The sequence below is a fragment of the Macrobrachium rosenbergii genome, chromosome 56, assembly GCF_040412425.1.
Source record: "Macrobrachium rosenbergii isolate ZJJX-2024 chromosome 56, ASM4041242v1, whole genome shotgun sequence".
Taxonomy (NCBI): Eukaryota; Metazoa; Arthropoda; class Malacostraca; order Decapoda; family Palaemonidae; genus Macrobrachium; species Macrobrachium rosenbergii.
In genome coordinates this window covers 58,723,873-58,748,862 of record NC_089796.1, presented here as the reverse complement: position 1 = coordinate 58,748,862, position 24,990 = coordinate 58,723,873, and the positions used below count along the sequence as shown (strand labels likewise).

At 36.5% G+C, this 24,990-nt stretch overlaps 1 protein-coding gene across 12 annotated transcripts in view; it reads left to right on the top strand.

Annotated features, from left to right (window-relative positions):
* LOC136836438 (uncharacterized) overlaps positions 1-22,964 on the top strand; it is a 527,535-nt gene extending 504,571 nt beyond the window's left edge. For 9 of the 12 annotated variants that reach the window (XM_067100688.1, XM_067100680.1, XM_067100682.1 and 6 more), the window contains 4 exons: positions 1,064-1,175; positions 2,184-2,334; positions 15,076-15,379; positions 21,341-22,964. In XM_067100688.1, coding sequence (XP_066956789.1) covers positions 1,064-1,175; positions 2,184-2,334; positions 15,076-15,379; positions 21,341-21,442 — 669 coding nt within the window. In that variant the 3' untranslated portion in view covers positions 21,443-22,964. The remainder of the gene's footprint in view (positions 1-1,063; positions 1,176-2,183; positions 2,335-15,075; positions 15,380-21,340) is intronic. The other 3 variants (XM_067100681.1, XM_067100689.1, XM_067100693.1) reach the window with 1 other exon arrangement.
* The last annotated feature ends 2,026 nt before the right edge of the window (positions 22,965-24,990 follow it).

Sequence of the window (24,990 nt, the reverse complement as noted above, 5' to 3'; positions counted from 1 at the left end):
AATTAGGTGCGAGAATTACAACCTAACCAAGCTGCAAATGCAACACATCTACTCGTCATAATCATGTCTTAATTTATCTCACTTTGTATAATATCTGCTGTTTTTTTCGGGAACAAAGGGCTTTGGTTTTGATGATGACACTGAAACGAGATGTAATGGAAAATGAAGTGAGATGGTACGCGTCAGCATATAAAAAGGACATTTTTCATAGCGAAAGAAAGATAATTGTTCGCAAAATCAAGAGATGTTCAATAGATAATAGCAGATACCAAGGGGATTATAGTAATGTCAAGCCTAACACTGTGTTGTGTTTCAGCCTTAAACGGTTGGCTCCTTTCTTTTGTCTTTCTTACCAACTCGTTATCTAAGCTGTTAATTTCGTCACCTGTTCTTAAATATATAATTATTCAGACTTCATTTTTTTTCTAGAGAGCCAAGTTTCAGCTTTACCATCCCTGAATTCAAAGACTCGGTTATGATAAAGTACGTTTTGTATTTGTTCACAAGATGTTTGTCAGGCTAACCATCCCTTATAGTTTTTTCCCAGTAAAATGTATCGTATTCAAGTCCAACAAAGTTAATCGTTCAATGCGTAAAGGTATTCCTTAAAACTTTTTACATACCGGCATGTAGCCATCAAGTTCAATATCAAACAGCTCTCTCAAGCATAGCCATTAATTTCAACACAATTTCCCTATTTTTGATAACTTTACAATAATTAGTAAAACATCGTATCTGCAGCCAGCGAGGGACCCGGACTCTTCCGAAGCCACAGAAATTACTCTTCCCTTCCACAGAATGCACAGGTGTAATGAAAAAAAAAATAATCTTGTTTTTAATGCTTTTGCTGACTGTCGTAGCTGTAGTCAGTGCAATAATCTGAAGGCAGCCAGAATTCAACGGTAAACAAACCCTCTATAAGCAATCATTTTCAAGGCATTAGTTTATAAAATGTAGTTGCGGATGATACCATGCCTACAACAACACTTGGAATATCTCGGTAGAAACCCGTCAGAGGATGTGTTCTGTTTGACCGTGATTAATAGTGTCTTTGTTCCAACAGATTGCAGACTCCGGTGCGGATGCCCCCCTTGGAAAGAACCCGGATGGACGCTACCGCCAGACGGGTGTTGTTAACATCGTTTTGTACGTCGGCTTTGGTCTCGTCACTTTAGGTAATTATTTTTTCTTTCTATGATCTGGCTAGCAGAAAGAAATAACCTGTCTCATTGTTCGAAAGTTTGCAGCATTTCGATTGTGACACAAGTTTTCCATATTATTTTCACTTGTTTATTATTCTCAGTAGGGGGAATATATACTTTTCTTAATCTTTTTCTGCCATTATAAATGATTCTGTACACATAACGAACATAATAAAATAATTTCATACACACCATACCAAAGATTTGGTGTTGTACAGTTTTCTTGCTTTTCTGTTGATTTTTCCAGACAGAAATCACATAGGGATGATGTGTTATATAAAAAATGTGGCTTCATATAGTAATTTTATTCATGTATGAATGCCTGTAGGTACGCTTTTCTTTGACGAAAATCACGCCAAAGTACAGAAATATTTTTTATCACCACTATCAGAAAAGAAAGCATCTATGGGCATTTTCTTATTGCTAGCCAATTATGGTCTTCAAAGAATATACACTTCTTATTTCATCATCGTCTAAAAAACTATACAGTTTGTAAGAGAGGGAGAGAATTTCGTAATTGCTAAAACCGGGATTGGTTTGTGATTATTTTAGTAAATGCTCTTTTCCCTGTAATAGTGAAATCCTTTGAAGGTTGAACTTCAGGAGTTGGGAGTAGCGTTTAAAAGTATTCGAAGAGCCCTGAAATTACCCAGGATGAAGATATTGAAGAAAAATAATTTTAAAGCTGAAGAAAGTAAGGAAAAATAATTTTAAAGCATTTTATTTATTTCAGTGATTTCTTTAAACCTTAATGGAGAAAAGTTTTGCTCATTAAATTTGTAAACTGAACTGGATATTTTGAGTTTTCCATTAAATGTGGCGGGGGGGGGGGGAATTCAGGTGTTTCCTTTGAGCAGGATATTTTGACTTAAACAGGCAGCAAGGGCTATTCTGCCAAGAGCAAAAAGTTCTTAATAACGAACAAGAAGTAAAACAAATGGTCTTTCATAATAGTGGATAATGTGACAATTTTCTTTACAGGATTGATCATCACCTTCGTTGGAATAGGGGAACATGGCTTCAAATCTCCCGAACTGCAACTCATAGGACCCAGCCTTATCGGTTGTGGAGTCTTGTTTTGTTTACTGAGATTGTTCTTCTGCTCAGTACCTGCGTGCTGCAATTTGTGTCGGTAAGCAGTCTCGCTGTAAATTCTTATTCACTACTTGTTTGAAATATGTATTGTTAAAGGTATCATTTCCTCTACTGTCTCAATGAGCACTTTTGATGCTAGTGTATAGTCAGAGTTAATATGCTGTAATTAGAGACAATACTGTACTGTATAAACAAAATGTGTTTCTTGATATCTGTGCATTGTGACTTGCATATAAAGCATAGTTCTGTGCATTATGACTTGCATGTAAATCATATGCTGTTTTTCATACAGTGAACCAAATGCTGAGAATTCAAATCGCTTCTTTAAATGTCAGTTATTGCTGTGATAGTAAGGTAATACACAACTGGAAAGGAGCTGTGGAAGTCATAAACTAAAGTCTTAAGATGATTAACCCTGTTCATACGGAACAAGCCCACATGGGCAATTGACTAAAAGTTTAGGCCTCCAAAGAACATGGTGTTCATTCGAAAGAAATAACAGAAGGTAATGGGGAAATACAGTAAGAGGAGATCAGTTATTAGAAAAAATAGGGAAATTAACAAATTAATAAATAAGTAAAAATTAAGTAAAATATTAAAATACAAGTTGAATTGTGTTAGGGTAGTAATGCATTGCATGTTCGTTGAACTTCTGAAGTTCCTATCGCACATCCTCTGGGAGGCTGTTCCACAGTCCAATGGTGTGAGGAATAAAGGACCTCTGGAACAGAGAAGTTCGCAGCTAGGCACATTTCCTGCTTATTGGTGCTGCTGTTCAGCGAATCTGGTTGCTCTCGGCAGGAAAAGGGGATCAGGGATCAATTGTGAATGTGAAAGACCTCTGTAAAAATACAACTTATGAAAAAGTGGCAAACAAGAGACCATCTGTCGATGGTCCAAGTCATAACTACTAATATTTGGAAACAGAAACCTATCACCATGAACCACTTTGCCTAAAAGAGATAAATCTCTGGCAGAAATACACATCCACACTGGAGAACAGTGTTCTAGTAAAGGAAGTACAAATAACCTAAAACAGGTCGTATTGATTTTATCATCGTTAGATATTATTTGTAAGGCCTTATATATATATATATATATATATATATATATATATATATATATATATATATATATATATATATATATATATATATATATATATAAATATATATATATATATATATATATATATATATATATATATATAAATATATATATATATATATATAATATATATAATATATATATATATATATATATATATATATATATATATATATATATATATATATATATATATATATATATATATATATATATATATATATATATATATATATATATGTATATATATATGTATATGTATATATATATATATATATATATATATATATATATATATATATATATATATATATTTATTTATATTATTTATAACTTTTTCAGGCAGCATTTGCCGAAAAATTTCACTGGATGTTTCTCAAAAATAAGATGTAAGTCCAGAGTTACACCTAGAATTGCTAAAGCTTCATATTCATTCGGCAAAGTCCCATCCACCTCAAGGGGAAGATGAGGTGGGAAATCTGCTAATCACTGGTGTTTTTGTTTTACTGGAGTTCAGCCTCATACCTCACCAACTACACCATTCACTAATCCAATCAATATTCCGATTGAGGCTGAGGGCAGCTTCATTTCTCATAAGTGGAAACTTTACTACCCTAAGAAGTGTTGCATTATTGGCATAATGAACAATCTCGTTTTTCAAGCCAACAACCTTATCATTTGTACACAGTAAAAATAACAGTGGACCAAGAACGCTGTCCAGTGGAACTCCGGACACAATAGATCTTGGTTCACTAAAGATCCCATCAACACAGCTGGCTGCTGCCTATATGTAAGACAATCTTGAAATAATCCTAAAACATATTCATCCACTCCAAGATTCTGAAGTTTATAAATAAGTGCCTTGTGATTCACTGAATCAAAAGCAGCACTAAAATTTAGTTGAATTACTCTGCACTCAAAACCCTTATCAAGTTTCTCTTATAAATGGCATGTCAAGTCTAAAAGAGCATTGCAGGTACCTAACTGCTTCCTATATGCATAATCACTAGAAGCTAACACTCCTTTAGATTCCACATATTTATACAGTGGCTTAAAAATAAGTTTTTCAGCGATTTTGAAGAGCACGGGGAGAACAGAAATTGGCCAGGTTATTGCAGCCTGCATATAGGCCACTCTTTGGGACAGGCACTGCATTACTAAGCTTGCGCTCATCCGCAAAGATACTACGTTGACATAAAAATCTATAGAATCTACTAATCTCGGGAGACAACACACTAGAAACTTTTTTTTATAAAACAAAGGAAAGAAATCATCAGGATCCTCTCCACCCAAGCTATCAAGATTATAAGATTATCCAGAATTTTCTTAACATCCTTGAGCAAAATGCAAATTTTGTAAGAATAGGTTCAGGATGACAAGTATCAGGGAGAGGGACATCCTCAGCTGATCGTGTAGCTTCAAAAGCTCAATAAAGCATTTCAGCCTTTTCCCTAGGGCCAGTAACTAATCTATCATTATCTGTTAGTAGTGGTGGAATGGAAGGCGAGTCTGACCCAAAAATAGATTGTGCCAATTTGGTCCACCACAGATGAGGCTGAGTAATTCCTTCAGGTTTCCTCTTCAAGGAATTATTGTAATTTCTCTCGACTGCATGGAAGTTCTATTCACAGTAGGGTGAGACTCGACAAAAATGGTGCAATTTTCATTTGAATGATTCCGTCTACATGTGTTGAATTTGGTCTGTTTGTCATGATAAGCTCGTCTACATGTGTCATCAAATCATGGCTGGTCATTTGTCCTGAGTTTGATGACCTCTCTATGGACACGCAGTGGCTCCTCGGTATACGAATTTAATTCGTTCCAAATTCCAATTTGTATGTCGAAATGTTTGTATATAGATCTGAATATTCCCATAAGGAATAATTGAAATTCAATTATTCGTCCCACACTCAAGAATCTCCCCTATATCCACCCTTTGTACACTTTGATACAATTATTTTAAGCTTAATGATAACCATATTCAACAAAATAAATAAAAGAATAAAGCATTTCACAATAAAATTTAACATAAAAGATGTACAAAATCATGTTTCAGTGGTGACGCACAACTTACTTATGATAGACGGAGGGAACGTTTATACTGTTGAGGAGAGAAGACGAGACAGTAAAAACATTGCTGTATGTACGTAAAACCAGTAATAATTCACGTCAAGAAAATAAAAGAAAGGAATTTCACAATAAATTTAACAATGATACAATTTAAAAACAATCAATTGCAACAATAAAAAATCAAGAGTCTTACTTGATCAAGTGTTCGGGACTGTGCTTCGTGAGACGGTAGAGAGGAGAGAGGGGATGGTGGTGGGTTTTTGGGTGGGAGACGGTGGTCCTCTTCACACTGACTTCCCAGCTGGGGCCGGGCTTGGATGATTTTTCTCTTTCACTAAATTTCGCCCGTTTCACTTATACTTGATTCGCCCGATTCACTAATTTTTGTTACAGTAAATCACTAAATTTCGCCCGTTTCACTTACACTTGATTCGCCCGAATAACTTCTTTTTGATACAGTAAAATACCTATCGAGTGACAATTGCTTTTTACAATTTTTTAGCACTGTAAAAGTAACTCAGCCCCACATTATGAAACACACTGGCGCCGCTTTTAGCTTCTGCGTGCCTTGGATTGTTTGTTTGATCAACTTCCTTGTGAAAAGTTATTTGATCCTCTTTCCTTTTCGTACTTGCATTCGTTACTTATTTGTTTGCAAAATCCTCATGTTTATGGGATTATAATTTTAAAGTCTGCTGTTTGCCAACAGTAAGTTGATGTGTTGTGGCATAATTAATCTTCTTGCACTCAAGATCCAAGTGTAAAAAACACGTCGACAATCACACATGCTGAGGGATTGTTTTCACATTTGCCAGATGCTGATTACTCTCTCTCTCTCTCTGTAACATACACGGACAAACACACACACACACACTATTGATTCCTTTGATTACCCTTGCAAAATGTGAATAAAATTGATTTTGTTATCACCCTTTGCCTACTGTGATCATTTCGGTTTCCTCAAGGGGATCCCATCTCTCCTCCCTCAATCCCAGCCACAGACGCCATTTTCCACCAAACAGCTCATACATCGAATTTTTAGCTCGTACATGAAACAAAATTTTTCAAAAATTTTACTTTGTATATCAATTATATGCTAACAAATCATTCGTATGCCAAGGAACCATTGTACCTTATTAGAATAACCATCAGCATTTCATTTAACTTTTTCTTGGGATGAGCTTTGTATATCAATTATATGCTAACAAATCATTCGTATGCCAAGGAACCATTGTACCTTATTAGAATAACCATCAGCATTTCATTTAACTTTTTCTTGGGATGAGGATCTAATGTAGCATCTGAAATATTAGTATACCTGACAAGCTTCAATAATGCTATCCCAATTGGCTCTAGATTTCAGCCAGACCATTTTTCCAATGGAGGCAATAGGAATACCGTATACTAATTGACATATAAGTCCATCTCAATCGCACAATGATCAGAAGTGCATATACTGTATATTAACAAACCTTGGACTTGACAATAGCTGGTGTGAGGTTCAAGAAAGGTCAGAAGTGAGACTGATTCTTTATTGTTCACGACAGGTACTTATAATGCGGAAAGCAGACGGAAGGGTAGTGGGCGACCTGCGGCCCCCTGCTGCGTCCATACAGAATTGTGTTTGTTGAAAGACATAAAATGACATATACAGAGCATTACAGACCATGTACAAGGCAGATATTATATCGGTGAATAGGCCGTAGAATGATACATATAATGAGATACATAAAGAATCTGAAACAATAACAAGTGACAAATACGACATGATTAATGTACAAATGTAGAGCAAAAACACAAGGAACGGAGAGGTGGTTTGACGCCCTTACAATACTCCCCCCCCCCAAAACAATAATTATGCGAGAAATTATTGGATGACACATCAATCGCGGAGGCGCTGCAGCAACTGGAGTGGGCCTCTACTTCTCGAGAACTGCGGGCGCGACCTCTGGTTCTGACGTGGGCTGTTTCCTGGCCCGTCCTGGACCTCTTTTCGGTGTGGGGGCAGCTGTTCCTGCTGAGTGTTGCTGAGGGGGAACTCTGGGTCACCTGCCTGTTTCCTCGCTGATTTCGTTGTCCAACAGGAACGCTGGTTTTAGCCTGTCGATCATTACCCAGTCCTCACGCCCATGGATGTCCAGCAGGAATGCTTTAGGCTCCTGCCTGATGACTCTGTGGGGCCCCCTGTAGGGCCTGGTTAAGGACAGCCAACTAGCGTCCACTCTGACGAAGACGTAGGCACAGGAGTCTAAGGCTGGTGGGTTGTATCTGCTGGTCCTGTCAGTGAAGGTCCTATGGCAGGGAGCGAACTTCCAAGAGAGTTCACTCAACCTTGGGAGGGGCGTATCTGCGGCCCCAGGTGATGGCGGGAAGAATTCTCTGGGCACAACCAATGTTTCCCCGTAGACTTTTTTCGGCCGGGGAGGCATCGCCATCTGCTTTAGGTGCGGTGCAAAGACCCAAGAGGACCCAGGGGAGCTGTGTATTCCAGTTCTCATTGGTGCAGCGTGCCATGAGAGCTGCCTTAAGAGAGCGATGGGCTCTCTCGATCATGCCGTTTGCTGCGGGGTTGTATGCCGCTGTGCTGTGCAACTTCGTGCCAATCAGATGTGCCAGGGAGACCCAGTTCTGAGAGGAAGCCAGGGCCCCTGTCCGTGGTGATGCTATCGGGCATTCCGAAGCTGCTGATCCAGCTGGAGAGAAGGGCCTCTGCACACGACGTTGTGGATGCCTCCTTCTTGGGGGTTACTTCAGGCCAATGGGTGGAGCGGTCTATAATCGTCAGGAGGTATCTTGCTCCTCCGGACTGTGGTAGGGGGCCGGCGACGTCGACATGGATATGGCCGAAGTGCCTACGTGGTTGGGGAAATTCGCCAGTCCCTGATTCCATGTGGCGAGATGTTTTGCTTGTCTGGCATGCTATGCAGTTCCTCGCCCAACGATGTATGTCCTTGTTGATACTGTGCCAGACAAACTTGTTGGTCATAAGGCACGCTGTTGTGCGCCCTGAAGGATGGGAGAGAGCGTGTATCACGTCTAACGCCTGCTTTCTCCTTGAAGCTGGCACAAGGGGGTGAGGGCTGCTGTGCTGGTGTCACAGAGGAGCATTGTTCTGGAGTTTCCTAAGGGCACGTCTTTCCGCTTCAGTGCCGTCAGTGACGTTCTGTAGTCTGCTATCTCAGGGTCCTCTGCCTGCTCCTTCGCCAGGTCTTCGTAGCCGATGCTGAGCTGGAGGGAGTTTATTTCTACTCTCGACAGGGCGTCGGCTACTGGGTTTTTTCTCCCAGGGACATATTTGATGGTGCAGCTGAATTCTGAGATGGCAGTTAGGTGCCACTGCCGTCTTGCCGACCATGCATTTCCCTGCTTTGCGAAGGCGTGTACCAGGGGTTTGTGGTCCGTCAGGATGGTGAATTCAGTGCCCTCCAGCAGGTACTTGAAGTGCCTTACGACCTGGTAGATAGCCAGCAGTTCCCTGTCGAAGGTGCTGTAGTGGGTTTCGGCTGGTGAGAACTTGCGGCTGAAGAAGGCCACGGGCTGAGGGGCGCCGTTCACCACCTGCTCCAGTGCTGCATCGCAGGCGATGTTGCTGGTGTCCGTTGTTGACCTGAGGGCAGCTGCGGGGTTGTGGGGTGTCAGAGTTGTGGCACTGGTGAGGGCTCCCTTCGTTTCGCTGAATGCCTCCTGCTGCGGAGCTTCTCAGGTCAGCGCCTTTGGCTTTCCCTTCAGGACTGATGTTAGTGGGTACATGATTCAGGCGATGTTGGGGATGAACCATCTGTAGTAATTTATCATCCCCAGAAACTCCTGCTGGGCCTTGATGTTTTGGGGTTCTGGGAACTTCTCTATGGCCTTCACCTTAGATGCTGTGGGACGTACTCCTGCAGGTGAGATTCCATGCCTGAGGAAATCTATTCTTTCCTCCCCGAAGATGCACTTGTCAAACCTCACCACTAGACCACTCTCCTGTAGACATTTTAGGACTGCCCGGACATGTCAAAGGTGTTCCTCAGGTGACCTGGAGAAGCTCAGGATGTCATCGACGTAGAAGACGCAGAAGGGCAAGTCCCCCAAAATGGTGTCCATCAGTCGCTGGAATGTGGCACCTGCGTTTCTGAGACTGAAGGTTTAATAGAAGGATGTATAGGTCCCGAAGGGTGTTATTATTGCGGTCTTTGGGACGTCATCAGGGTGTACAGGGACTTGGAAATATGATTTGAGCAGGTCCATTTTGGAGAAGATCTTTGCCCCATGGAGTGCGCTCGTCAGGTCCTGCATGTTTGGGAGGGGGTAGTGGTCTGGTGTTGTGACTATGTTTAGGTGGCGGTAATCTCCGCACAGCCTCCACGAGCCATCTGCCTTCCTTACCATGTGGAGGGGTGATGCCCACGGGCTTGATACTTTTTTTGCAGATGCCCATTCGTTCCATCTCTGCGAAGGCCCATTTGGCGTCTTCTTGTAGCTTTTGTGGGTCAGGCGCGGAACTTTATGAGTTGGTGGGCCTGTCGTGGTGATGTGATGGAATATGCTGTGCTTTGCTGAAGGCCCCGGTGACTGCCTTAGCTCCGGTTTAAACACGTCTGGAAACTTGTGTAGGAGGGACATGTAGCTGCTGGAGGCTGTGGAGCAGATGGCGGGCATCCCCAGTCCTTTGGCGAGCTGGCGGGAGTGGCTTGAATTCTTGTGTCAGTAGTCATTTTCCTTCCCGGCGTCAACAAGAAGTCCGTGGTGTCCTAGGAAATCTGTACCCAGCAGTGGGAACTTAACATCCGCGACGACGAAGGGCCAGTGGTATCTGCGGCCCAGGGTGGAGATGATACGTGTCGTTGTGCCGTATGTGCGGATGGGTGTCCAGCTCACTGCGATGAGGGCGTTTGTTTAGTCAGGTTTTTCTTAAGATCTTCCTTTGTCGGCGGGAAGACGATTATCGAGGATAATGTCTGCTCCGCTGACCCCAATAAGAATATTCATCTAGTTATTTACTACAAAAGTAAAAAGACAAGCACCCTGGTGATGCATAACAATCCAGCCGCCCCTCAGCAGGACCCCTTGAAGAAAACCAACGTGGTCTACCAGTACTCATGCCCCATCCGAGGATGATTCAGCTCATAAATCGGTATGACCACCATGCGTTTCTCCAAGAGGATTTCCTGCCATACCCAAGAAAGAACCATCTTTAACTACGCCAGGACTCCCCACAACCAGAGAATTACGAGAAAAGACATGATCCTAAATATGGAAATAATTGACCAGACTACTCACCACCGCTGCCTGCGCCTCCTGGAAGCACCGCACATTTGGAAGGAGAAACCAACCCTCAACATTACACAGGAAACCTGTTTCCGCCCCACAGCCACCAAGCAGCCCCCATAGCAAGCGAGCAAATCAAAATTCTGCATCTGAGAATCAAAATTCTCCCATTCATCCCCAGCACTACAATGACGCTCACACGCAAGACAAGCCTTGAACATCAACACAGGAGAGCAGGCTCCGCCTGAGACGACCCACCCCGGGCAGCCAATAATAATTCGGCACTGATCAAGACCCCCTATAAATACCGACCTGAGTGCCTTGTTTCTCCAGATCTTTGTCGACCACGTCCCAAGGATGACCATCAAGCTGTCAAAACGTGTCGACGGTACCACCACCTGAACTAGGAGAAGAACCAGAATCCAGACCACCGAACGAGACCATGAAGGAATCCACGGATTTCTGATTGAATATTCAATAAAAATATTTCCCTCATTCCACGTTGTCCTTTTCCAATATGAATGGCCAGTTGCTGACCAACATTGCTGAGCCTGAAAAGCAAATTATAAGGAAAATATAAAAGATCCTGTATAAGATAAATTTGCAAAATACAGCCATCCTTTTCAACAAGATCTGTTTGAAAGAGGGTCTGCTTCCTTGAAATAATAATAATAATAATAATAATAATAATAATAATAATATACTGTACAGTAATACCTTGATCTGACACGATTCCAGTTGCATGAATTCACAGACATGCAAACTTTTCATTGGAACCTGTCATATGCGATTTTTTCACAGACACGCAACATTTGCGAATCCTCGAGAGACGGGAGAGAGAAAATGTGAGACAGATAATGGTTGTCCTTACTTAGGAGAGTGAATTATTTATCAGTTATTACGGAGACAGAGAGAATAACATGAGAGAGAGAGAGATATATTGCCCTTGAAAAGTAAAGTTAAATTATTTATGAATTATTACAGAGACAGAGAGAATAACATGAGAGAGAGAGAGAGAAAGAGAGATAGTACCAGAAATCTTTTGACACACCGGAGGCAACGATTGACATGTTTGACAGCTTTGCCCTGCCCCTCTCTTCAAAGGTTTCATGAAAAATCGGGAAATATTTGTTTAAAATATCACAATTTTATTATTATTATTATTATTATTATTTGAAAATTAGTACGTATTATTAGGTAAATCATTTATTTATCAACAAAAATAAACATATATACATGTAACCATAAAAATTCTCTCATCTTAGTAAGAGATGAGAGAATTTTTATGGTTACATGTATATGTTTGTTTTGTTGATAAATAAATGATTTACCTAATAATATGTACTAATTTTCATATATTAATAATATTAAGATATAATAATATTAATAATAATAATAATAATATAACTGTAATTACAAAATTTATACATTTCTATAGTAAATTATGTGATATTTTAAACAAACAAATATCATTTCCCAATCTTTCGTGAAACCTTTGAAGAGAGGGGCAAGGGAAAAGCTGTCAAATATATCAATCATTTCTCCAGCATGTCAAAGGATTTCTGGTACTCTCTCCTTTAATTTTCCTTCATAAATAATGAATTTCCATCTTTTGATATCTAACGTACGAATAACTTCTCTCTCTCTCTCTCTCTCTCTCTCTCTCTCTCTCTCTCTCTCTCTCTCATGTTATTATTTCTGTCTCTGTAATAATTCATAAATAATATAACTTGATATTTCAAGTAAGGAAAATCTCTCTCTCTCTCTAGTCTTATTACCCCTGTCTCTTTAATAATTGATAAATAATTTCACTCAATTCAGTAAGGACAACCCTTATCTCTCTCTCTTGTTTGTAGTTAGCGCTCACACATTTCTACTACTTATTATTTCTCTGTACGTCTTTACCTGTACAGTAGGTAGTTTAAATTAATCTAATTTTACCTGCACTGTCTACAAAGTGTAAATGCGCTAGTGTGGCAAATAACTAAGAGTTGTATTAGTCTAAATAAAAAACACTGTTTGTTCATGAAAAAGCATTTCAGAACAAAGAGAAAGAGACGTAGAATAAAGAAGTTATTAAAAAGAGGTTGAGAAGACTTCTAAAAATAGATCGGTCAGAAGGCGAGAGACAGAATTTCTCTTCCAACTCCCAACTTTTGTCATCCATTTATTAAAAAGAGGTTGAGAAGACTTCTAAAAATAGATCAGTCAGAAGGTGAGAGACAGAATTTCTCTTCCAACTCCCAACTTTTGTCATCCATTTATTTCTTTTTTAAGGGTAATGTATTAAGTTAACTTTTAAATGAAATTACAGTAACTTTAATTTCATTTAAAAGTTAGCTTAATAATTTGGGAGCATGATTAGGTCATATTTAGTGTTTGAACTTTGTAAATAATCATTTATTAGCATTTTTAAAGACCATGCCACACTTACGCAAAAATTCACTTTGCAGGAGGGGTTCTGGAACCTAACCTCGCATAAGTTTGGGGTATGGCTGTAGTGTAATTTAAATATTTTTGCATTTCTATAGTAAATATGAAATTTTAAACAAACACTTACATATTCCCAATCTTTTCCAAAGCTCTGACGTGAGGGGGTGGGAGGTTGGACCTGTCATATGTGTCAAATATCTGACCACACCCTCTGGTCAGATATTTGACATATATGACAGGTCCAACCTCCCCCCCCCTCACTTGAGAGCTTTGGAAAAGATTGGAAATATGTATTTGTTTGTTTAAAATTTCACATAATTTACTCTAGAAATGCATAAATTTTTAAATTACATTGTTATTATTATTATGTTGTCCATTTGGTTAAATAAAATAACTACGAATGATACAGAAAAATCTCTCTCTCTCTCTCTCTTGCACATATATATTTTTAAGGGTAAAATGTTTAAGATGGTGTATTTGTAAGTAATCACGAAAATACTAACATGATGTTATTAACAAACCTAGCATTCTGTTTGGAGGTATGTACATGACCAGTTGATCTAAACTACCCACGTATTTTAGATATGCTCTATATAGTAGTACTATCTTAAAATACATACCTGTACAGTAAATATCACTTCAAAACTATGCGTAAAATATATGCGGTGCAATATGAGCAGAACGATGCGCAAAGTTATGTAGGCCAAAGAAAACGTGTGTCTGAATGACAGGGGATGCATAAGAGTAGCAGTTGTAGGTTTGAACTTAATTTTGCAACCTGACTTTGAAATATTAGGGTGGTCTGGGATGATAGTCTGAGGTATATTTTTGTTTGAACTGCCATTTTGGCGATGAATTGTTAAAATAGGAAGTTATAAGCATTTTAGGGGTGTATATAGCTACTTAAGAGTAACAGGAGTAGGAGGGTACTGTAATGTAAGGTTACTTTGGGTGTTTTGGGATGATGATTTGGAATGTATTTTTGTTTGAAATATTAAATTGTTTTAGTGTGATAATTAACGGTATATTTTTGTTTGAACTATCAAATTAAGCAGTGGAATGTTAAAATAAGTAGTTATAAGTGTTTTAGTTTAAGGGGTACAAAGTATTTGGTAGTTATAAGCCAGGTATAAGCATTTTTAGAAGGGATTTTGCATTTCCGCAGTAGGTTCTGGAACCTATTCCCACGTAAAAATGGGGGAGCACTGTACATACATAACTACTGTAAATGCGCTAGTATGGCAATTACAGTACCCATTACGATACTGTACTCTATTTTTACATCAATTATTTATTTCCTTTTTAAGAGTAAGGTATTAAGCTAACTTTTAAATTAAATTACAGTAACTTTAATTTCATTTAAAAATTAGCTTAATACTTTGGGAGCATGATTAGGGACATATTTAGTGTTTAAACTCTAGAAATAAGCATTTATTAGCATTTTTAATGACTGTACCAAACTTAGGCGAATCCTCGCATTGTGCGAGGGGTTCTGGAACCTAACCTTGCATAAGTTTGAGGTATTACTGAATATTAGATATGATACCAAAGCAGGTTGATGGTTGTCTGTACCTGTAAGGGGGTTACAGCAAGTTTAAGGGCATATTCATTAGTGAAAACCTTAGGGATATCACCTGCTAGTGTCAACACCTCTAAGAATAAACCTTTTTTTTTTTTTTTAAGTAAATAAAATAATTAATAACAACATATTGGTGCACATATTTACCCTATTCTATAAGCAGCTTATCCAATGTTTTGTTGAAAGCATCCGGATATTGTAAATGTGCATTCAGGAAACTGGAAGTTTGCAGTTTGGATTCAAAGTCACTTGCACTACAAGACTTCAATATTCCCATATCCTTATGCAAGTCTTTTAATTTTTCGACATCCTTATGCAAGTCTTTTAATTTTTCTACAGCAGAAATAAACAGCTAGATGAAAAGGCACTTCTATCCCCATCTCGTGAAACGTTAGCAGATGACTCAACAGAGGACCAAAATATCCCACAACCTCTGGTTCCTGAGGAGGACAAAGAACCAGAAGAAAATGAAGAGAATGAGGCATCCAAGTCAGCACAAACAATAAGGTCAACCATCCCAAACTATATCGATGATGGTGATGACGACCAAAGCCTTGGTCTTCATGTTGAGTACATCGATGAAGGCAGCAAGCAAAGCATGGGAGGATCTAGACCGGCCTCTTCTCAAAGCAAAATGTCATTGGTAAGTATGCAATATAGCCCTGTTATAGTATTGATATATGCCCTAACTATCTGTGCCATACTAGGATTTGATCAATATGGTGGCTGTCTTGTACTCTTGTTTTTATTACTTGGAGAGTGGAGAGTATCTTTTACCGAGTTTGGTAGACAAGAAATTACCCACAGAGGACTAATAATAGCTGTTGTAAGCATAAGGTACGAAAGGTCAGTAATATAAAGATTAGAAATTTACTGCATGCATCTCTCCTAAGACATACTTAAAAATCAAGACTTTTAGTAGACTTACTGGGTTTCTCCTAAAGTGCCATTGAATTTTGTGAGGGAATTCTAACAAGGTTCAAATTTAAGACTGTAGAATTCAGTTTTCATATCTTTAAGACCAACTCATCTGTTAAGTGGAGGTTTAAGTGGCAGATTTTTTCTTAACTGGTTTGAACATTGCCATAACCTTATGGTGGCATTAAAAACACTATCATAATTGAACCCTACACTGCACTCACAAATTTATTTCTTAGAAGTACTAAATTCCAAAACATTCCTTTTTCTGTAGGGTGCAATATTTCTGTAGCAGTTCTCAATTCTAACAGAAATTATACTTGACATGACATTTCTTACACTTCTTAGTTTATATACAACTTTAATAATTCACTACTTACATTTAACATGTGGGATCTATTTCTGTCTAGATCATGTTAAGTCTATTGCATTCAGCAAACAGACAGGCACTTTAGATTCATTTTAGGAATATAAAACCTCCACATTTATGATGGAATGTTGTACAGTATAATAGCTCTACCAATGGTTTGCTAAACTGGACAATTTAGTTACAATTCTGGGCAGAAATACAATAACACCTCAATTCAACCAATCTCAGCTTAGCTTAGTCTGCTGTATTATGATTATTTTTTGTGATGCTACCATTTGGATGTTATACATTTTTAGATAAATCTCTTAAACTGAATGTAGTTTAGGTTAGGAAACATGTGGATTTGCTGTTAGCTGTAAGATATCTAGAAAATACAGTACACACTATTGAAGTGCAGGCTACAACCTAGCTAAGGGATTTTGTACTTATAAGAAAGCCAGTGTCTGCTCAGCTGAGGTGCTACTTTATATCCAGAGCTCAGTATTATATAAAAATGTTTGCCAACTCTATTTCTATTTTGTAAGCTTTTAATGTGATACATTTATGTGCGACTTGCTATGAGATTTATTGTCAATTATGTAACGAGCTACTGATGTCCCATACAGATGCCAAAGGAAACAGAAGTTGCTATTCATTCCTTCCTGTACATGTACTTGTTCCTTAACCCTTTAACGCCGAAGCCCTATTTTCAAAAACGTCTCCCGTATGCCGGCGGCCTCCGAGAGGTAGCGCCGAAGCGGAAAAAAAGTTTTTTTCAAAAAATCACAGCGTGCTTAGTTTATAAGATTAAGAGTTCATTTTTGGCTCCTTTTTTTCTCATTGCCTGAAGTTTAGTATGCAATCATCAGAAATGAAAAAAATATCATTATCATATAATAAATATTGGAATATATGACAGCGAAAAAAAACTCGTATATAATTGTATACTAATCGCGCTGTAAGCAAAACGGTTAAAGCTAATGAGTTAAATTTTTTTTAGTTGTATTGTACACTAAATTGCAATGATTTTGGTATATAACAGATTGTAAAACGATTAAAGCAACACAGAAAATATTATCACAAAATGATGCATGAATTCGTAACGCGCGGACGTAAAAAGTTTTTCAAAAATTCACCAAAATCAAAATATTGTGCTAGAGACTTTCCAATTGTTCCAAAATGAAGGAAATAGATTGAATATTACTAGACTGTAAGTTTTTAGCTTACAATTGCATTTTTGAACCATTTCGATCGAGTTAAAGTTGACCAAAGGTTGATTTTTTCTATTTATCGTTATTTATATAAAAAATATTACAAAATGGTGAAGAGCTAAAAGAATGAATCATTTTTTGTTGTATTCTACATGAAATTGCGCACATTTTGATGTATAACACTTTATGTAACGAATAATATGAAACGGCGAAAAAATTACGGCAAGCTGAATCAAGAAATGACATGATTTTCAGCGGAGTCCGCGCGCGCGGAGCGAAGGAAAAAGTTTTTTTCAAAAATTCACCAAAAATCGAAATATTGTGCTAGAGACTTTCCGTTTGTTGCAGAATGAAGGTAAATGATTGATTGTTACTACAATGTAAGAATTTTGGCTTACGATTGCGTTTTTCGAGCATTTCGGCCGAGTCAAAGTTGACCAAATGTTAAAATTTTGTCAGCTATCGTGATTTCAATGAAATTATTAAAAAACTGTGAAGAGCTAAAGGAATGATTTATTTTTTGTTGTATTCTACATGAAATTGCGCACATTTTGATGTATAACACTTTATGTAACGAATAATAAAAACGGCGAAAAAATTACGACAATGTGACTCAAGAAATGCTAGGATGTTTTGCGGAGCGAAGGGAAAAGTTTTTTTCAAAAATTTACCATAAATCAAAATATTGTGCTGGAGACTTTCCGTTTGTTGCAGAATAAAGGTAAATGATTGATTGTTACTAGAATGTAAGAATTTTGGCTTACAATTGCGTTTTTCGAGCATTTCGGTTGAGTCAAAATTGACCGAATGTTAAAATTTTGTCAGTTATCGTGATTTAAATGAAAATATTTCAAAACTGTTAAAAGCTAAAAGAATTATTTATTTTTTGTTGTATTCTTCATGAAATTGCGCACATTTTGATGTATAACACTTTATGTAACGAATAATATAAAACGGCGAAAAAATTACGACACTGTGACTCAAGAAATGCTAGGATTTTTGCGGAGCGAAGGAAAAAGTTTTTTTTAAAAATTCACCATAAATCGAAATATTGTGCTGGAGACTTTCCGTTTGTTGCAGAATAAAGGTAAATGATTGATTGTTACTAGAATGTAAGAATTTTGGCTTACGATTGCGTTTTTCGAGCATTTCGGTCGAGTCAAAATTGACCAAATGTTAAAATTTTGTCAGTTATCGTGATTTAAATTAAAATATTTCAAAACTGTTAAAAGCTAAAAGAATGATTTATTTTTTGTTGTATTCTACATGAAATTGCGCACATAACACTTTATGTAACGAATAATATAAAATGGCGAAAAAATTACGACAAGGTGACTCAAGAAATGCCAGGATTTTCAGCGAAGGAAAAAGTTTTTCAAAAATTTACGGATGCCCCTCAGGACACCCCGATGCTTCCTAGGGGTCGTAAAAGGCACGGATGTGGTCTTTGGTCGGATTCGGTCACACGTGGGCGAACAACACGGCGCTGAGAAGCTGGGTCACTTTGGCTGCTGGGTCCTTCTCCAGCATCCCAGTCTATAACTCGTCTCACACGCTCACTACCGACAGGCAGTATGCGCCTTTCACGGTCCTGACGGCTTTGTGACATCTCTGCAAACGTCCTGTTAAAGCACGAATACGCAAACACTCGCCAAAGTTCTGCAAAACACAGATGCGTCAAAAAATCGCTCCCGCAAGGTCCGACGCTGATGCTATCTGGTGCGAGGAGGGAATTCGCGCATGCGCGTCTGGGTGACGCTTATAAACAAAACAACAGCTTGATCTGTGAACTCCCAGCATCCCTCAAGGCGCGTGATTTGAAACCTTCCGCAAACTAGGCCTATAATTATTTTTCGCGAATATTTAAAAAAGCATTTTCAGTCGGCGTTGCTCGTCCACTCGGCATTCAACAGACAATTTTAGTCGACGTTTGCTACGTCCAATAGGCGTTAAAGGGTTAATCATATGGCCAACTACCAAGTCAGATAAAAGAAATCCAGTCCATTCTTTACAGAAAATTTTAATCAACCCCAAATCATGAATGACCAAAACAGTACTCTCTCCAGTTAATGACTAGACCATAAGAAAATTATCTTACCTTTAAGAATACTTCAGAGATTGTAAAACACAATAAAGTTCTGTGAATAGTAAGGTGACATCAGGCCTGAAAGAGAAAATATTTTGCTCATACATCATTATGCATTTCACTACTTTTCAAAACTTAAGATAAAGGTTATAAATCCTTCTGGCTCTTAATAAGCTATTAACATACATTAAGTGATTGCCAAAAGATGGATGTAATTATGAAGATATTTGCAGTAATACTATCAACACATAATATTTACAATAATTAATTACAACATTTACAGTAATTAATTACAATATTGACAGTTTATAAGCAAGTGAAGGAGACCAGCAGGCTAAAAACCAACATGTAACCATATACTAGAGAGAGAAGGCAACAAACATATTTTCATTTTCGAAGAATCCCATAAAATGAAAGGTCTACATGGAAAAAAGAATCATATTTAAATATCAATATTAATATTTAAATACAGGTATCTGAAGAAACTTCCAAATGAATGGCTGCTTTGGTAGTTAACTTTTGCTTACACCCCTCTCCACTCAAAACATTGAATACAAAAGAACAATAGTGCTCTAAGGACAGAACAAGAAACAGGAACCAAACAACATACTATAGATATACAAAAGGTATTGAACAGTTGGTTTATTATATACCAATCGCCAAAAAACAGTTTTGTACCTACATTTATGGATGAAGATGGTGCATTGTGACTGTGCAACACCCCTTGATGCCTCCTACAGCATTAAAGACAATCTTTTTTTTATCAGCTCCATTTCCTTGTCTACTAGAAGTATGTTGGTCACTGATGGCACTGATCTTTTAGCAGTTCATTTTTTGAAAATCCTTAGAATCGGCAAAACAGGGTACAGTACATTAAGTCTGGAGTTAGTAAGTGGATAGTGCCATATTTCCAGCAAGACTGACAAACCCTGTACCCTTAGAGGGCCCCAAATGCTCTAAGTTGTCTCAATTCCTTTATCGTATAATCTGATAATATACTATATCAACTCAGTTCCTTTACTGTATAATCTGATCATCCACCAGATTGAACAGCGTTCCCGTTATAGTTTGTTAGGTATACTTTCAAAAAAGAAGTGCACATCACTAAATGAAATAAAATTTCAGCATCAGCTAATTTATAATAAATTAGTAAATTTTTAAGCAACAGTACCATGCACAATGCAACTAAAATGCTTAAGATTCAACCAGGAATGAAACCTTCGCATTTATTCTATTGAACTGGGCAATTTGGCTACAATTTTTGGCAGAAAATATTTACCTGTATATTAAGTATATACAAATCTCTTGCTCTTCATAAATACTTTGCCCACTTTTTTATTTCTATTTTCCAGCCTTTTAATGTGAATGGGGTTGATTGTCAACTCTTAACAAATTAACTGAACTCTTGTAGAGATGCCTTATGACGGTGGTTACCATTTTTCTTTCATGTAGCATAAAACCATATTCTGGATAACTCACACTGTATGGGTTTGTAAATGAAATTAAGTCAGAAAACTACAGAAACTTGATATATGCCATACAGAATATTTGTATTTGTAAAGTATCATTTTTTACCATTTGACAAGTTTCTTAATAACCATTTTTAGAATGCTACAAAAGCTGTATGTACACTATACAATACAACATATGCAACAGTTGCGTTTGGCCAGTTGACAGATTTCTTCAAGAGCAATATTAGAAAATCTATGATATATCTTTGTTCCCATTTTAACAAGTTTTGGTTTAGTAGTGATTATTTTTGCAGAATTCCCATTTACCAGGAATGTGTAAGCCATGAATTTTTACCACATTTCTTTTTTATTTAGCATTACTGTACTAATTGACATACCATACATTACAGTACTTTAAAATCAGTTTCATCATGAATGATTTAGTTTTGTAAATTAGCATGGCTGTCGTTTTGTAGATGGAAATCTCACTTTTGTGGTTTACAAACTGGTTACCATAATCAAGAAAGTCGCACTTAACAATCTTGTTCATCCACGATACTATGTTTTAACACTCAATTATCTTTTTCAGGCGTCAAAGGCATCAAAATTAGCAGATGTTCATTCCAATGCAAGTAGGAGCAATAGTGAATTAGTACTCAATCCAGCAACATTGCAGAGTGCAGGTGATTGAAAGCAACTGGGCACCCATAGAGCAAAGGAGGTTCTATTTACTTTGCCATGATTGAATTTCCATTTGTGTGAGATGAGAATGCAATTAAGAAGTGCCGGTTTGTTGTCTCTGTCTATGGCAGAGATGCCCAGTATTTTGGTTTGAATACCACATAATCAGAAAATAGTACAATGAATAACCACAAGATCAGTGAAAGCAGATGACTGTCAGATTAAAAAGAGGCATACTTGAAACACAAGGGACACAAAAAAAAATTTTTTTTTGAGAGATGACTGGGTGATTTGAAGAGTGAAATTTTCATTAGACGAACTTTTTACCTGTCTATGAAAGGAAATAATGGACAATTGAAACATGTATGAAAAGAATTAATGGGTTCAGAAAGAGAAAATGCAAAATTTTGCCTGTCAGAGAGCAGTATGCATATAGCCTAAGCAACAAGGTCACTGTGATTTCACTTCTTCATCAGTTTATCTCCTCTCCCCTTTTCCTCCCCCACCCCCCGAAATAAATAGATACTTACTAAATGAAGTAGTTAGTAAGGAACCCCATGGAATCTGTGATGATGGAGGAGTGTATGTATTGCTTCTTTAGGCCTAATTATCAGAGGCTGAACTAGAAATTGTCTGGGCTGAGTTCACGTCAAGGCTAACTCAATTTTCTATAAATCTTCGTTCAAGAAGTTTAAGACCTGGTTATGAAACTCAGACAAACCTCGTTTAAAACTTTTTTCTAGTTGAATGTAATAAATATTTTGATATTGAGGCTAAGTTTAGATTAATTAGTTCAATTTTCTATTATATTCGTAATTTATAGATAAAAGTATAAATATTTATGGTATATATAAAATACTGACATTGTGTGTGTTCACTTATTAAATTGCACGTGGAATACACAAAGATGAAATAGGGAAAATAACAATTTACTTTGGGTTTACATCAATTCAAAAGATTTAATTTACACATTTACAACTTCAAGTTCATATCAAATTATAACTAAATTTTTATCATTGTTAAGCTATTAGGTTTAAATAAATTTTTTTCTCATGTATCATTTTTCTGAATCTTTACTGATATGCATTACAAACAAAAGTATTGTGCCTTTTAATGGCAAAGGAATAAGATTGTTTACAACTATTTGTTCTTTGTATACATCAAACTAAACCAAAATGTTCTCTACATATTTATTTACTTCAAGACTTTTATATTAAGAATGAGTCATTTTTATGATTGTAGTTAGTGAAGGATAGTGTTATTCATTGAAGTGCATTGTTTTTTAATTTGTTAGTTGTAACTTACGTTATATGAATGTTACTTTAGTCACATGCAGAGATCATACGCCTGGTTAATTATGGTTAAGGTTGTGTATTGTATAAGTAGACAGACAGGCAAACAGACAGACAAACAATCATATGAACAATACATGTAATACAAAAAAAAAATAGAAGTGGTTTTGTGACAGCATTCCAGTGAAAGTCAATAAGAATACCACAGTTACTAAATATCAAATGATGACTTACATGCAACATTTAAGGTGTCAAGACAATGTTGAATGGGCAACAAAATCTGTAGTTGGTCTAATAGCAAGGCTTCCAGTCTCTCATATTACAGTATTCATGTTGTAGTAGTTATTGTACTAAATAAATATTTTGACAAGATATTTTCAAGTGCTTGGATTCAAACTAACAGAAAAAACAATCACAAAAGAATTTCCATGTCGAATAGATTCATACCTTTTAAAGAAGTTAAATCTCACACTGAAGACAAGCTGGACAGACAAAATGAAGAGTGAAACTCAAGATTTTTATGTCGGCTATGCTTAATGCTAAAGAAAATGGACTACTGTATTGTTTACTGACAGTTAATATATCCAGCCTTGATACAAAGTGATTTTATACCAATTAATATCTGAAGGTACACATGTACATATATATTAACAAAATTTGTTGCATATAATGTGTCGTGTATAAACACACAGTACACAATACTGTAGGTATGTAATATTTAACAATCCTAGTTATCCTTATGTGCTCATTTTACCATGAAATAAAACAACGACCAGTTTTTTTTATTAGTTTACAAACAATAAGTAATTTATTTACACTGAATTTACTTCCAAATCTTTCACTGTTTCATGAACAAATATTTCAAGAGGGAAGATTATAAAGCTTATAAACATGTGCACCAAGGTGAACAAATGGCATTCACTGTGCTTATAAGCTATACATGCACATCATGGACATGTGTATTCTATATTCATACATTAATGTTGACATGTACATGCATATGTATATCTTGTATATACATTATATGGATATCAAGATGACCAGTTATTAAAATGACAAAATGTATAAGCTTATATGTGTCCATTTAGTCTGATATTTCTGTATGCTTGTCTGTCAATTAAACAAGTGTTGTTTTTCAAATATTGACAAGATTTTATTCAAAGTACTTTAATTAGCATTATTGTTTACTTGATGAGTTGTTTGTGCTTTAATTTTTGTAGGATTCAAACTTCAATACTTTATCAATATAAGCTTTAAAATTTGAATTTGATTACAGCACTTAAACCAAAGCTGTTAATTGAAAAACCTGGATAACTGTGCGAGTCTGCATTCTCAGAGGAACACAGAGACATTGTGTAACCACTGTGCATGACTCATGACATTCTAATCTCCGAATTCCTACGATGTTATGTGGACCAAACAGTCTTGAAAAACAAAACCTGGTGCATGTGTCATTTTCTCACTAACACACAACACTAATTCAGAGGTCACACAAATACTGTACGTGTATTTTGTGTCAAAGCTCTTACAAATGCATACAAACTTAAATACTTATATAAGAAACATACGTTCATAATCATAATTTGCCATTTGTTAAGGATTTCCTTAATGAACATGTAAGAAAACTCAGGCAATGCCTACTTAAAAATAAAATTTATATATAGCAATAGATATATATATATATATATGATATATATATATATATAAATATATATATATATATATATATATATATATATATATAGGATATATATATCCTATATATATATATATATATATATATATATATATATATATATATATATATATATATATATATATATATATATATATATAGATATATATATATATATATATATATATAGATATATATATGACTTGAAGATATATATATATATATATATATATATATATATATATATATATTATTATTATTATATTATATATATATATATATATATATATCACATACATATATATAATGAAAAAAATTATATACAGGTATGGTGTGTGTAAATAGAAGATTAATCCATATTAGCCCCTTATGATTTATACCATTGTGCATGATGGCCTCCTTTTACCATGTCTTGTGTGTGCAAAATTTGTGCATACTTTTTGTCAGGCATTTTGCATAGGTCTAATGTACATTTACTGTATTACCCGTCTGGCATAAACATAAAAACAGTGAAAGTAAAAGAACAATTGTAACGGCAGCAGGTTGGTTGGTGATGCGTGTGCACAGATGTTGCACCAAGGAAGACTAACA